The sequence below is a fragment of the Microtus oregoni genome, unplaced genomic scaffold (assembly GCF_018167655.1).
Source record: "Microtus oregoni isolate MIOR12 unplaced genomic scaffold, Mior012 000015F_ref0000493, whole genome shotgun sequence".
Classification (NCBI taxonomy): domain Eukaryota; kingdom Metazoa; phylum Chordata; class Mammalia; order Rodentia; family Cricetidae; genus Microtus; species Microtus oregoni.
In genome coordinates, this window is record NW_024543074.1 from 15,434,496 (window position 1) to 15,449,541 (window position 15,046).

Consider the following 15,046-nt stretch of genomic DNA (forward strand, 5'->3'; position numbering starts at 1 on the left):
CAAGCGACCATGTGGTGTCCAGTCGCAACCGAAACATCTACAACACAACTCCTGTGCCTAAGATTTGGGGGGTCATAATGGAAGAGAGGGGGCAAAAAGACTGTAAGAGTCCGCGGAACAGGAACTTTGGTGTGAAATTGCATCTCCTAGGAATGTAATAGAATAAGACGCTTCACCTATGAAGCCCCATCAACGTGCTGACTGAACAAGGGCAGCTTGGATAATGTGCTACTATGGAAGGCGGAAATCTCCTGGGGCCTCAGCCATAGACAAGGAAATACTGAGTGAGAAATACTCTGTCCCAGTGAAGAGCTCACAGATTAGTTATCCAACACCAAGTGGTCAGCACTGAAATCAAACACATACAAATACCATCATATGGACTGAACAGGTTGTAGTTATATATTTAGGAGGGGGTGTGTGTAAAACAACAAAGAAAGACCATGAATTTGAGACAGAGACAGAGAGAGACAGAGAGAGAGAGAGAGAGAGCACAAGGGACAGGTAACATGGGAAAAGTTAGAGGATGGAAGGGAAGGGGTAATGATGTAATTATATTTTAATTTCAAAATAAAAATTTTAAATCTGATGTATAGATACAGTGGAATTTTTTGGTTCATAAGGAACGTTTTATCATTTGCAGGAAAATGAATACACTGAAGATAATAGTATTAAGCAAGTTAAGACAGTCTCAGGCAAATATTGTATGTTTTCTCTCATTCCTGGTTCCTAGGTTCTATATAAATATATTAAATCAGGTATGTATATATGACATGAAAGCAGAAATAAAGCTTTTTAGGGCAAGAAAGGGAACTATCAGGAGGGTAGATGGGCAGGAAGAGGGAAATTGAGGGTATAGGGTGGATACGTTAAGCATATAATATATACTTGTATAAAAACTTTAAAAATAAGGATCCTAAGAGAGACATATATGGATCTAATCTACGTGGGAAGTAGAAAAAGACAAGATGTTCTGAGTACATTGGGAGCATGGGGACCATGGGAGAGGGTAGAAGAGGAGGAAAGAGAAAGGGAAGGGAGCAGAGAAAAACCATGTAACTCAATAAAAACAACTAAAATAAATAAATAAATTTTAAAAAATAGGAAAAGTGATAAAAGTAAGTAAAACACAATAGAAATTTTAGACAATAATGAACTAAGCTAACATGCTCACAATGAGTGTGTACAGGATAGCCTAATTTAAAGTGAGTACAGCTGGACATGGTGACACACACCTTTAATGCCAGCATCATGGAATGGAGGCAAAGGCAAAAGGATCTCTGTGAGTCTAAGGCCAGCCTCGTCTATATAGAGACTTTTAGGCCATCCAAGGCTGCATGGGGAGACCCTGCAGCAAAGATTTGCAACCAGATTTAACCAGGAAAGAGGTGCTGTGTCTCGTGTGGAAGCGATGCTCCCTCCTTTCAGAAGATGTGAACTGAACTCGGGCCGCTCATTTGAAAATTGCCAAGTTTCCCTACTCTAAAAGGACCTGATTCATTCTCTGAGGTCAGACCTTAGCTCGCTAATCTGCCATGACAGAGACTCTTCTTGAGTCCTTATCACCCTTCCTCAGTGGGTCAGTGTTGTGAAGGCTAAGGAGTCTGGCAGAGTTCCTGTTCCTCCCAGCAGATATCACAGGGCGGCAGGGCCCTCAACAGCAAGCAAACATTCCTCCCAGAGCCAGATGAGGAGCTGAAGCAGCCAGAGGAAACAAGAGTACCAGGTAAAGAATTGTTTTTCTAAATCTCATCAGTATTTTGGGCACAGTTCAGGTCTGAGAGGAGGAAAGTAGGGTATAGGTAATAGTCAAGGAGATATTTGTTAAGGAAAATGAGTGAGAGATTCTCAAACTTGTGGGAAGGATGCTCAGTTGGATCTAGAATCTCAGAACACTCAGTCATCTCCTGTACTTGTGAGCATCCAAATAACATCCGTGAGACTTGGGGTTATGAGAGTACACACTGTGATGGTCTCAGTTAGGTTTGTTGTATAGATCCCACCCATGAAAGTGACCAGGAAAGCAAACTGAGAATAAGGAAGCCATTTCTAATAGAACTTCAGAAAATGGAATGAGCTTGCTCTGGACTGCACGCAGTCTCTGCAGGACCTCGGTGTGCAGACAGCACACGGGCACTCTTGTACAGAGAAAGACCGCTTGCTTCAGTTAATAAGTAAATGTTCTGCGTTAGAGTTAATAATGGCCTTTCTGAAATATTTCTTCAGAGCTCTACTTTCAAGTTAGATGGCTATTCTCTAGTCTTAAAACAAAAGGTTGTTGGTCACAATTTAGAAACCAGACTCCAAAGGCTTAGGCTCTTTCCCAAATCTTAGAGGCTCCACACTACAAGGCCAAACCAGGAGGGAAGGCGAATCTCTGCCTCACACCACACTGTCCGTAATTTAGAAGAAGTGTAAAGAACTAAAGCAATTTCAGCATTTGGCTTTGATTGGCATTCTTTCGAGAGTAAATTAAGGTCTTTAAAACTTTTAAAATACCATATAAAATATCAAATCTTATGAGCTGTATACTTTTTGTTTCTTTGTTGCTGTTGTTTCTAAGATTTATTTATTATGTATACAGTGTTCTGCCTGCATAGTATGCCTGCAGGCCAGAAGAGGGCACCAGATCTCATTAAAGGTGATTGTGAGCCACCATGTGGTTGCTGGGAATTGAACTCAGGACTTCCAGAAGAGCAGCCACTGCTCTTGACCTCTGAGCCATCTCTCCAGCCTCTACTTTTTGTTTGGTTTGCCTGTCGGAGACAGGGTTTCATGTAGTCAAGGCTGGCACTAAACTTTCTATAGTCAAGAATGACTTTAAGCTGCTGACCCACCTGCCTCCATTTCCTGATGGGATTACAGTTGTGTTGGGATTACAGTTGTGTACCCATATGTCTGGCCTCAAATTCTTCATCCACCCACATCAGCCTTCTGAGTGCTAGGATTATAGGCGTGTGCTACCATGCCTAGCTTGATGCTTATTTTTATATCAATACCTACCACACACAATCCAGACTCCACTTTCTTTGTTTTCCACTGCTTCTTCGCTTCCTCTTTGAGTTATGACTAGAGCCCCTGACTTCAGCTTCTATTTCTGCACATCTTTTAACTACTCACTTAGCTCCTGCACTAACCCATCCCCCTTATATCTGGACTCAGTGTTGGTGCATCCCAAATTTAAGTGGAGTGGGCTGCAAATCTTCAGCAACTTATTTTTTCCCATTATGGAAATCTATTAAATATTCACTTTTTAATCTATGGCTTCTCTTGTTGAAAGTTCTATTTGGCAAAAAATTTTTTAAAAATATTTATTTATTATGTATACAATATTCTGTCTGTGTGTATGCCTAAAGGTCAGAAGAGGGCACCAGACCCCATTACAGATGGTTGTGAGCCACCATGTGGTTGCTGGGAATTGAACTCAGGACCTTTGGAAGAGCAGTCAGTGCTCTTAACCTCTGAGCCATCTCTCTAGCCCTGGCAAAATTATTTTTAAAAAACAATGCTATCAAGGATTATTTCCAAAGCTGGGATCAGTGGAACAGGTCTGTAATCCCAGTTATTCAGGAGCCTGAGTCAGCGGGGACCCAGCTAAAAATGGTGAGTGAAGGGGAAGGCTGGGAATGTAACTCAGCAGAAGAGCATTTGCTGAGCATGGAAAAACTGGGGGTTCAATTCCCAGTTCCACTAAAATATCTTTTGAAAGATTACATTCAATGTTAAAATGTATCTCCAACAATGTAGAGCCTTGGAGGAAATATTGTCACCTCTGAACTTCTTACTAATACAGAAATATTTCTGTCCTGGTTATTTGTAGGAATACCTTTCTGTTATTGCTGGGAGTGTAAAAAAAAAAAATGCCCTATGCTGAGATCACCATAAATTTGGGCAAAGTGACTTTGGGAGAAGAGAACAGGAAGAAAATGACCAATAATTGTTTGAAAAGACACGAGAACTCGAGTGTCATCCAGGCTGTCTGTGCACTGCTGAATTCTGGAGGAGGCGTGATCAAAGCAGATATCAATGACGAAAACTATAGTTACCGGTGCCATGGGCTGGGACAGGATCTGGAAACTTCCTTTCAAAAGCTCCTCCCGTCAGGTTCACAGAAACACCTTGACTATATGCAACAGAACCACCACTTCCTGATTTTTGTAAAGTCGTGGAGCCCAGATGCCTCCAGCCTTCCGCTGAAGATTTGTAGCTTACGCTCCAACTTATACCAGAGAGATGTGACCTCTGCCATCAACCTGAGTGCCAACAGTGCCCTGGAGCTTCTCAAAGAGAAAGAGTCTAGAGCCCAAAGAGGTGTCCCCAGGTTGCAGTCTCAGAAATGCACCTTTAACAGATCCATCCAGGAAGAAGAAGATATTAAGGTGTGTGCCTCAGAATTTTTTAAAAAAGATAAACTCAATTATAAGGAGAGGCTTAACTTCACAGAGTCAACACACGTGGAGTTTAAAAGGTTCACCACCAAAAAGATTGTCCCTCGGATTAAAGAGACGCTGGCTCATTACGTCTCTGCGTTTGCCAACACTCAAGGGGGATATGTAATTATCGGGGTTGATGATAAGAGCAAAGAAGTGTTTGGATGTAAGAAAGAAAAAATGAACCCGGAATTACTCAAAATAGAAATTAAAAACTGCATAGAAAAGTTGCCCACATACCACTTCTGTCGTGAAAAGCCCAAGGTGAATTTCACAGCCAAAATTTTGAAGGTTTACCAAAAAGAGGCCCTGTATGGTTATGTCTGTGTGGTTCAAGTAGAGCCTTTCTGCTGTGTCGTGTTTGCTGAGGACCCAGACTCCTGGATCGTGAAGGACAATGTTGTCGAAAGACTGGCGGCTCAACAATGGGTGGACATGATGCTGGGTATTCAGCCAGGTAAAAAAAAAAAAAAAATGGAAGGCATCGCCGAGGCTATGAACCCTCTTCTTCACCTTTTTGAGGGTGTTCTGTCATGTAGTTTAGCTTTAAAAACCAGAAATCTACTTTTGTTTACAGAAGCACTCCCACAAGAGTGTTCTTTTCCTAAGGGTTTAGTTCCAAAGACTCAGAGTCACTTTGAAATTGAAAGAAAGAAAGAAAAAAGAAAGAAAGGAAGGAAGGAAAGAAGGAAGGAAGGAAAGAAGGAAGGAAGGAAAGAAGGAAGGAAGGAAAGAAGGAAGGAAGGAATAAATAAATTTGGATTTCAGTCTTTTGGGGGCAAGTTATCATATATCTTCAGCCATGAATTAGTGAGTTCCTTTTCTGTGCTGTAAAATCCTGTTGACAAAAGTTGGCTGATTTTTCTCATGTCCATGGAATAGTTTCACTGGAAAAACAATCTTTAGAGGACACCATTTAAGTATGACACTACACTAAGTATTTGGAGGGAAATTCTCTCTGTCTCTGTCTCTCTCTATGTGTATGTGTGTGTGTGTGTGTGTGTGTGTGTGTGTGTGAGAAAGAGAGAGAGAGAGGGAGAGAGAGACAGACAGACAGAGAGAGACAGAGAGACAGAGAGAGAGAGAGTATGTGACAAATTTGAACCATTTCAGTAAATCTAGAAGCATATATCTTAAACTATGAGGCACTACACCCTGGGAGGAATGAGGCAAGAGCAGATAGATACTCTGGGTAGTGACCACCCCAAGGGAGGAAGACCGCTGGTGGTTGTACTTCCCTTACATCTTGTTTGGCAGTCAGCTTGGTGCTTCCTATTCAACCCAGAAAATACTTAAAAATAAGCTCGTTTACTTGCTTGCAGGATCAGATGCTCCTGATTTGATGGAACACCTTACATCACTGGATACAGACGTCAGTCGTTACAGACGTCATGGCATCATCCCTTGTCTTTTCCTAAATTTGTCTGATCTATTTCCTCATCTCTCCAGGGAGATCCTTCCCCTTTTAATTCCTTCTTTCGTTGGATGGAAATTAAAAGTAACTGTAATGAGCCGGGCAGTGGTGGCGCACGCCTTTAATCCCAGCACTTGGGAGGCAGAGGCAGGCGGATCTTTGTGAGTTCGAGACCAGCCTGGTCTACAAGAGCTAGTTCCAGGACAGGCTCCAAAACCACAGAGAAACCCTGTCTCGAAAAAGCAAAAAAAAAAAAAGTAACTGTAATGACCAGTTACAGCCTGTGCTGCCCTCTTTGGCCACAGGACTGCTTACAGCCAGCGGGGCTTTCTCCTTTCCTCCATCGCTCCTGTAGGTGGCCACCAAGGTGCACAGCCTGCTTGCTTAATTGTGATTTCTCTCACTGTCCTTGAGCTTCGAGTAACAGCTGTGCTTCGTGTGACCTTGGCTGCATCTAGCAGCTTCCCTTTCTTCTTACAGGTGACCTGGCATCAGGATTTTAGAGTGGGAAGGAAGCTCAGGGACCATCACCTCCTGAGAGACAGGAGAAATGGCACTGGTTTGAGTTACTCAGGGAGGCACACTCCTGGAGAGCCACAGAGCAGTTCCCAGCTTCTTTTTCCTGCCGTGAACAGCTGGGTGAGACAGAGTAGCACCTCACACCTGGCTCTCGTAGAAAGAACAACTGCAAAGTTCCTCCACCTTTGAGTTTTCGTTTCACCTGAGACCACTTTGTATACTTGCTTAGATCCTTCCAGTTTGCCCACCACTGATCCCAGTGCTCACCAGATCTCATCAGCTTGGTCTGCACCAAGAAGGCCAACGCGTCTCAGCAAAGTCCTGGAATATAAGGAGACTCTGCAGCGCCATTTCTTTCCAGGTACGCCCGTCTCTGTTTTGGTTTTGTTTGGCTTTTGAGATAGTATCTTACTATGCAGTCTAGCCCAGGTTCCCTCTTCATTTCAGCTGAGAAGGTTGTTTTTATACAAAAAAGCATAGCTCAGTGGTAGAGTGTTTGCCCAGCATAGGCAAGGTCTTGAATGTGATACCCAGCATTGAAAAAAGAATTAAGTTGGGAGGAATTGATAGCAAGTAATCCAAATCTTTTTTCTTAGAGAATTTCAAATGTAAGACTTACCAGACATACCAGACATAATGGTCCTATAATTACACACACACACACACACACACACACACACACACACACACACACACGGGGGGGGGGGGGAAGGAGGGAGGGAAGGAAGGAGGGAGAGAGAGAGAGAGAGAGAGAGAGAATTCTTAAATCTTAGTCCTCAATCTCCATCAACCTATCTGTATTGATTTCAAACTACCTATGTCTTTTAGTCTTCAAAATGGAACGTACTGGAGTTAGTTCTCTTTGCAACAGGAAAACCATGGTTCTGAGGCTAGAGTTGTCCTTTTCTGTCAGGTTGCAAGAACTGGCTTTGTTTTCAAGTTTTGGTAACTTCTATTCCTTCACTTTTCAGTGACAGAGGCAAACCTACAGTTTCAGCCAGAATCCCTCTGTAAGAAGCTGTTCTCAGATCATCACGGACTGGAGGACTTACTGAAGGCACAGATGCATCCTTGTTCTCACGGGACTGTGATAGTTTCTAGAAGCTGGGCTGGTGATATTGGTTTAACGAAAGAGCGGAAGGTCCTGTGCGATGCTCTCCTGGTAGCAGTCAACAGCCCGCTGGTACTCTACACAATCTTAACAGACCCGAGTTGGAACAGAGGCTCTGACTATGTGCACAACACCGCCCTTCAGTTAAAGCAGCAGCTACAAACTCTTGGCGGCTACGCTGGGAAAGTGTGCGTCATTCCAAGGCAGATATGCTTGAGCAGCAGAGGGCTCAGACCTGATCCGTCCCTTGTGTGCTACCCCCGATCCTACACACTGTCTAGTCAGACAGAAGTGGAAGATGTGCTGAAAGCCCTTGTGGTGGTCCCACTGTGCTCCAGGTCCCTGCTCAGTCATCAGCTGGGCTGTGAGTTTTTCAAACATCGGATAGAAGAGCAATGCCACTCACTTTCCGAGAGCCTCCGGGAAACCCCGGAGCTGTTCATCCATTGCTTTCCAGGAGCCAGGAAGACACCTCTAGCCATAAAGATGACGGAGAAAATCAAGGATGTGTTCCACTGCAAACCAAAGGAGATCCTCTATGTTTGTGAGAATGACTCCCTCAGGGAGTTTGTGATGTGAGAATTTTACCATCTAAACTTCAGGGGGGAAAGGCCTTTCACCACAGGCACAAAAGGAATTTGTTTCGCGTTTAAGGTTTGGCACTGTTTTTTTTCACCGTGTAAGAGCAGAAGCGTGAGTAAACACAGATGTCCAAACGTGGTTGAGCTTTAAAACGGGTGACTTATCATATTCAACCCCAAATAGGCTAAGGATGCTTGTCATTTGTTTATTTGTTTGAGACAGTCTTTCTCCTTAAACTCAATCCTCCTGCATCTGCTTCCTGAGCACTGAGATGAAAGAGATACACTACCATGCCCAAACATGACTCTAATTCATAGTAGAAACATGTTCACATGATCTGTGTCCTCAGATCTAAGAAAAGTAGAAACGAACCTGTTCTACTTTAAGTAACTTTTTGCTGGATAGTTAGTGTTTTGGTTATACAATTAGTCACTATATCTAGCTGGAAGTTAAATGCAAACACAATTTAATTTTGTCTATAAAATATTCACATATTTGAGTTGTTCTGCACCAGTAATTTTAGAAAACATTAGTTCTCTAGCTTTCAGTGTAGTAAATAAGTTGGACATTGCACAGTTTAGCAAAGATGGAAAATTCATACTATTTCTTTTGGTTTTAATTATTCAAAAATATTTTTGAGCAGTATTTACATTAGATGCTATTAAATAGAATGTCAGAGAAAAAAACAATGAAGACTTTACAAAATAAACAACGCAAGTGCTGTGTTATTGGTATCATAATAAAGATCTTCCTCTTTATTGTGTCGGTCAACAATTACTCTCCAGAGAAGAAGACTCTTGGCCATACTAAATCATTAGGAAGACAGGTGTGAGAGCGCATGCCTGTAATGCCAGCACTCGGGAGACTGAGAGTTTGAGGCCAGCCTGGCCTATAACAGTGAGACCCTGTATCAAAAGAATCGGCAAACGATAAACAGTAGGAGAAGTGAATGAGATGGGGAGGAGCCTTCTAGGCAAAGGGCACACAGCAGGTCAAAGGCAGTGAGAAATAAGATCTAACTGGAGTAGAGCCAGAGTGTGGACACATGGAAAATGGTGACGCTGGAACGTTTACGGGAATGACTAACATAATGCAGATCTGTAACTAATTTTTTTAAATGTCCCAGCTAAAACCCCAATTGTCAAATACCTATCAAGCTCCTAATGTAAGGAAGGTATGGGGACAGCTTAAAATCAATGCTTCCCTCAAGAGCCACAGAGGGCAAGCTAGAAGAGAGTGAACGTAGTTACAAGTCACGGCCCAGAGAGCAAAGCCCCAGGAACTGTAGCCTCAGTCCTGTATGAGGGACCGACCCTGTTGGATCCTTAGAGACGGCAAGAAGCCAGCAGACCTGAGAAAGGTGTTTGTGTAGCTCAGCATATGTGCATGCTACAATGTACCACAGCATGCTACCATGTACCACAGCATGCTACCATGTACCACAGCATGCTACCATGTACCACAGCATATGTGCGTGCTATGATGTACCACAAAGGGAAATGGACTGGAGAGAGGAAGCCCTTTGGGTTTTCTTTTCCTTTTCCTTCCTTCCTTCCTTTCTCTCTCTCTCTCTCTCTCTCGCTCTCGCTCTCTCTCGCTCTCTCTTTCTGTATCTTCTTGAAGAAACTCAGCAACTGGTGTTTTTCTTACCAAAAACTCAAAGGATTTTCTGATTTTTATAAGACAAACAAAGAAAAAGACCTTGCTTTACACAGAATTTGAATTAGCACATACCTCTCTGCATGTATGGACTACGATATGCCTCTAGGAGACTGTTCCCTAATCCTAAGAGGACACGTTAAAGAAGTAGGAACAGGCATGAGTTACTTTTGAGATTTCCTTTAACTGTAGCGATCTTGTCTTCTGCCAAGTATCACAACTGGACCAGTAGAAACAGCAAGATTTCCTAACTTCTTTTTTTTTTAAGATCAAGTATTGCTATGCAGGCTAGGTTGGCCTATAGTCATTATGTAGTCCAGGCTGTCCTTGGACTCAGGATCCCCAGCCTCCTGAGTGATGGGATTATAGGCACAAACCACCTGACTGTCCAACTACTTCATAGTAAAATTTCACATGAAGATTTAACTGAAAAAATCCCCAAACTGTATTCTATCTTTTGGGTACCTTGGAAGTAGAGAGGTTTTATTGTGCTACCTCTATTAGTGAATCGATCTGCGAAGAAGAATGAACCTCTATTTCCAATCCAAAGTGTAAGGAAAGCTTTTGTTATATTTGTCTAAATGCCTGAAACCATGTTTTCTCTTTTATGGTTACAGCCGACAAGTTGCTTGCCAAGTTGTGACCCAGAGGACCTTCATGACAGAAGAGTTCCCAAAGATTAAACACATAGTGGTGGATGAGCCTGAGGATTTCTGTAGGAGACACGGTGACTGGTACAAGAAGGCTAAGAGCATCACCCATCCAAGAGTGAAGGGGGCTTCAAGCGAAAGCCTTCACCATGGGACCCTCTGGCTTTTTCTGGATCCTTTCCAAACCCACCCTGCAGATGTTAGTGGCCTTCCTGCTCCTTCTGCTCAGTTTCCTCGGAAAGTGATCACTGAGATCCACTGTGCTGTGGAAATAGCAAACATCATAAAAGAAGAAATGAAGAGGATCCGAGAAAATCCTCCCTCCAACGCATCTCCAGACATGCTGGTCATGCTCCAGGAGGCTCCCTACAAGGAGGCGATGTGTGCCCAGGTTCTGCCTGGTGTGTGCGAGATCAAGGCTAACCTGACACTAGAAGAGATGGCTGACTATGTGGCAGAGAAATGTCACAGCCTGTTCCACGATGGCTATCTGCCCACAGATGTTGCAGTTCTGTACAGGAGAGAGGAAGACAGAAAACAGTATAAGGCAGCATTGCGCAGAGCGATGGCTCACAGAGCAATGGAGGTTGCATTCTGCACCGCTGCTGACGTTTGTAGTGATGGCATTGTTTTAGACAGTGTTCAGCAGTTTTCAGGCATGGTAAGGAAGATTGTGTTTGGGCTTAGTCCCGAAGGCGCGCAGTCAGAGGGGGCCCATAAGCTCTGCTTTGCCTCGAAAGCCGTTACACATCTCTACTTGCTGTACTAAAGGAGGACAGCGTCCTGGTGACTATTGTAATAAACACAGGAAGTCGAACAAGAGCAATCTCTCCTCCCAGATGGGAGATGGGTGGTAGCTACTTCCTTTTTAATATTACAAGTGGAGAAATGAAGGCACATCGCTATGGCCTGGAGTTGCAGCCTTTTTTTTTTTCTTTTGTGGAGGGCTGTGTCACTCTGCTAGTGATGGCTGTGCCCTTTGTTCAGTCTACTTCTCTTTCCTGGACAGTGACAAGATAAGTATGATTCCCTGCCTCCAATCTTCCTAAGTCAATTCAATTCTTATTCTGTCATCCAAAGATCCTAAAATAGAAAACAAATCTTATGAAATTCCCTGCTCTGGGGAGTTCCTGCAGCCTTTAAATGGAATGAGTTTCCAAGGCTTTCTATGGTGCTGGCCCCATCCTGGATCATGCTTCCATCTCCCAGCGTGTCTATGCACTCCAGGCTTGTAGCCATGTTGGGAGTGATGGTCGGATATCCTTTAGACTTGGACTGAGTGTCTTGAGAGCAGCACCTAGATTAGCATCTCAGACCGTCTCTGGGGCTCCAGCTTCACAGGTGCAAACTTGATTTCCTTTCCTCACAAAGTGCAGAGTAGTCTCTTGGGGTTGACTCTGTTAACCAAGGTCACAGCAGACAAAAACGTGAGTGAAAGTGCCACTCCGTTCGTTTAGAGTGTACACTGTGATAATCAGTGGGCTAATTTATACATTCATCAAGAACATAGGAAGCTAAGTGATGTGAGCAGAGCCTTACAGTAAGAACAGCTAAAGGGACAGCCTAGATCTAGTGGCCAGCTGTTCTCTCTCTCTCTCTCTCTCTCTCTCTCTCTCTCTCTCCTCTTTTCTCCCTTAATATGACAGATAATGCAATTAGTGTAATAAAACAACGAAGATAAAGAGTTGCTTGTGGTGTGAAGCTCCTAAAACATTGTTAAAAGAGGGCAACGGAATATGATCATATCAGCTTGAGAAATGGAAAAAGAAAAATAAAAAAACTCCTAAACATCTCTTGATCCGGTGTACTTTTTTTTCCCATTTTTGTTTATTCCTCTTCCTTTAAGATATGTTACACACATTGCAAGTTCTGCAATTAACTTTCTGTTCTATATGGCTGCTTCTTCCATTTAATTTTTTGCAAAGCGTTGCTACAGTGTTACTGTGCCTAATACTTCACATCCATCTTTATTTCTTCCCTTTGCATATCCTAACAGTAGAGCTAGATATTGAAAACTGGTATAGCTACTCTGGAAATCATTGTGGAGACTTCTCAAATAGCTAAAAATAAGTCTACCAGCGAAATATGCCTGGGGCATAGTCTCAAAGGACTTGACATCACACTCCACTGTGAACATGCTCAGACACGCTCGTTGACATCACACTCCATGATGAGCATGCTCAGGCATGCTTGTTGACATCACACTCCACAGTGAACATGCTCAGACACGCTCGTTGACATCACACTCCACTGTGGACACGCTCAGACACGCTCGTTGACATCACACTCCACTGTGAACATGCTCAGACACGCTCATTGACATCACACCCCATGATGAGCACGCTCAGGCATGCTCGTTGACATCACACCCCATGATGAGCACGCTCAGGCATGCTCGTTGACATCACACTCCACAGTGAGCACGCTCAGGCATGCTCGTTGACATCATGATTACTCCACTGTGAACACGCTCAGCCATGCCCATTTCCTCTGTATTCACAACAGCTAGGAAACAACCTAAATGACCTTCAAAACTGAATGATTAATGAAAAGGGATATGCACACAAAGGAACTCCACTCAGCCGCAAAGAAAAATGAAGTCATGAATTTTGTAGGTAAACGGATAGAAGTAGATCATATGCCAAGTGAAGTAATCCAAACCCAGAAAGACAAATGCCACATGTTCTCTCTCATCTGTGGTCCTTAGCTCAGAATCTTTAGACATGAGTAACCACAGAAAGCAGGAAAGTAAAAAGGGAGCAATTCAGGGGAGCTCTAGATTGGCACAGTGCTATGAAGCAGAAAACGGGGGTGGGGCTTTAACCAGGGAGGGGGAAGGTGAGCAATACAGATAGGGCAAGAAATAACACTAAGAATGTTTCCTAAGACATATAGACCCCATGATTTTATGCTTACCTAAAATTACATGTAATATATATGTGTATGTGTATACACAGATGTATAGTTTAAAGAAGTTACGACATTTGGGGTGACAATGCTCCCCAAAAGAGCCATGAACTAACAAAGCCTCCAGTACCATGTATGAGACACATGAGTTCTCTTGACTTGTAGTCCAAGTGGACCCCCAAACACAACAACATAGTCTATTGCTGCTGCACTTGGTTGACTCCCAGAATTTGGAAGGAAGACCCTATCTCTGAAGAAGTCACACCCTTGTGACACAGGACTTGGAGGAAATGATCTGGAACTGGCCTCAGAGCCTTGTCCTTGTTGACTGGCTCTTGCAGTGTTAGAAGATTCTATGGACGCTGCCAAGGGAGAGATGCATTTGGTAGTCCCCCTCCACTGGAAAGCCTATGAACCAGAATTGTAGTAGAAGCATGGATCACTTAACCTTGATGTTGCATAAGTACAGTTTCAGGGAAAAGAAAAGATGACCCCGTTCACGAATGGGATTTTAAAAATAATTTTTAGCCAAGCATGGTGGCATACACCTTTAGTACCAGCCTCTCATGTGCTATGGACTCTATCATGAAGCTATAACCCCAGACTGGGTTTTATTTTATATTTTGAGACTAGGTCTCATTAAGTTACCCAGGCTGATGTTCAACCCGTCATCCTCCTGCCTCAGCCCGGGGAGTAGCTAGGATAACAGGCCTACACCACCAAGCCTAGCTTATTCTAAATTTTGTTCAGATGATTTAGGAAAAGTGTAGTAGTATATTTTCTATAAAAGTGTACTATTATAGCGGAACACACACACAAATCAAAAAACAAACACAAAACCCTCATCCTCATTTTCACAACGCCCCCGATTGTTACTCAATTTTGCTCTTTCATTTCCAGTGCTAGCACACTGGCAGATATGCTTTTGCTGAGTTGTAATCACAGGCACACTCCTCTTGGTGCCTGCTGGGGCTGATGTTCCACAGCCCCTTCCCACTCTGAAGTCTCACCCACGGCAGACAAAGCATCTTCCAGGTCACAGCCTAGGCACAGCAAGCAGGTCCTTGGTGCCTTTGAGCAGGGAGGGACTGGCAAGGCTGGTTTCCTGCAGCCTGAGCTCAGGCCTGTGGGTTAGCACTTCACTTCATGAAGGTCTTAAAACTAGGGCAAGGTGAGAGCTCCAGCACTGTAGGGGACTTGGCCACAGAGCAACATAAGATAGAAGCACGGGTCACTGTGAGAAGATGCCACAGGTGACAATTATAATTGGTACAGGTAAGCAAAAGTTACTAGACAGTGGCTATGTACATAAACTACCCAAATTTATGCTTGTTTGACAAAATTATTTGAATTAAAGACAACTGAAAAACTGCAGATGCAAGAAAGAATCTAATTCCTTACCCTCCTGCAAAGAGGTGGGAAAAAGAGAGGACATTCACACTTCAGCTTCTGGGAATAGCACCGCAGTGAATATAAATGGACAGATGCATAGATTAGAGAAACTACAATAGAAAGCTTAATTAAAATCCTCAAGCTGTAGAAAGCAAAAATCATTCTGTTGTTAGACCGCAGACATTCCCCCGAGGGGGTGCACCGTTCCTGGAAGTACTGCAATACCAGGTCGATGCGTGGAGTGGACGGAGCAAGCTCCTATTCCAACTCCTATTTCCAAAAATCCATTTAATATATTGTCCTCGGATAGAGGACGTATCAGATATTAAACTGATAAGAACAGATACTACACTTGATCTTAGCCAAAAGGCCGAGAAGCGAT

At 43.3% G+C, this 15,046-nt stretch overlaps 1 protein-coding gene and 1 non-coding gene across 2 annotated transcripts; one reads left to right on the forward strand and one right to left on the reverse strand.

The window, feature by feature from the left end:
• Positions 1-1,693: 1,693 nt before the first annotated feature.
• Slfn14 (schlafen family member 14) lies at positions 1,694-11,134 on the forward strand. Its single transcript, XM_041663934.1, has 5 exons — positions 1,694-1,726; positions 3,821-4,887; positions 6,593-6,724; positions 7,335-8,049; positions 10,333-11,134. Exons 2-5 carry the CDS (start codon positions 3,861-3,863, stop codon positions 11,132-11,134), a joined length of 2,676 nt encoding a protein of 891 aa, XP_041519868.1. The 5' UTR covers positions 1,694-1,726; positions 3,821-3,860.
• A 3,721-nt stretch (positions 11,135-14,855) lies between these two features.
• Positions 14,856-15,046, reverse strand: LOC121457225. Its single transcript, XR_005975717.1, has one exon. It is a non-coding gene; the product is annotated as a U2 spliceosomal RNA (small nuclear RNA).

Coding starts and splice junctions, on each gene's coding strand:
- Slfn14 (XM_041663934.1), top strand. CDS start 3,861: ATGCCCTATGCTGAGATCACCATAAATTTGGGCAAAGTGACTTTGGGA. Junction 6,725..7,334: donor GCAGCGCCATTTCTTTCCAG/GTACGCCCGTCT, acceptor TTCACTTTTCAG/TGACAGAGGCAAACCTACAG. Junction 8,050..10,332: donor TCCCTCAGGGAGTTTGTGAT/GTGAGAATTTTA, acceptor TTATGGTTACAG/CCGACAAGTTGCTTGCCAAG.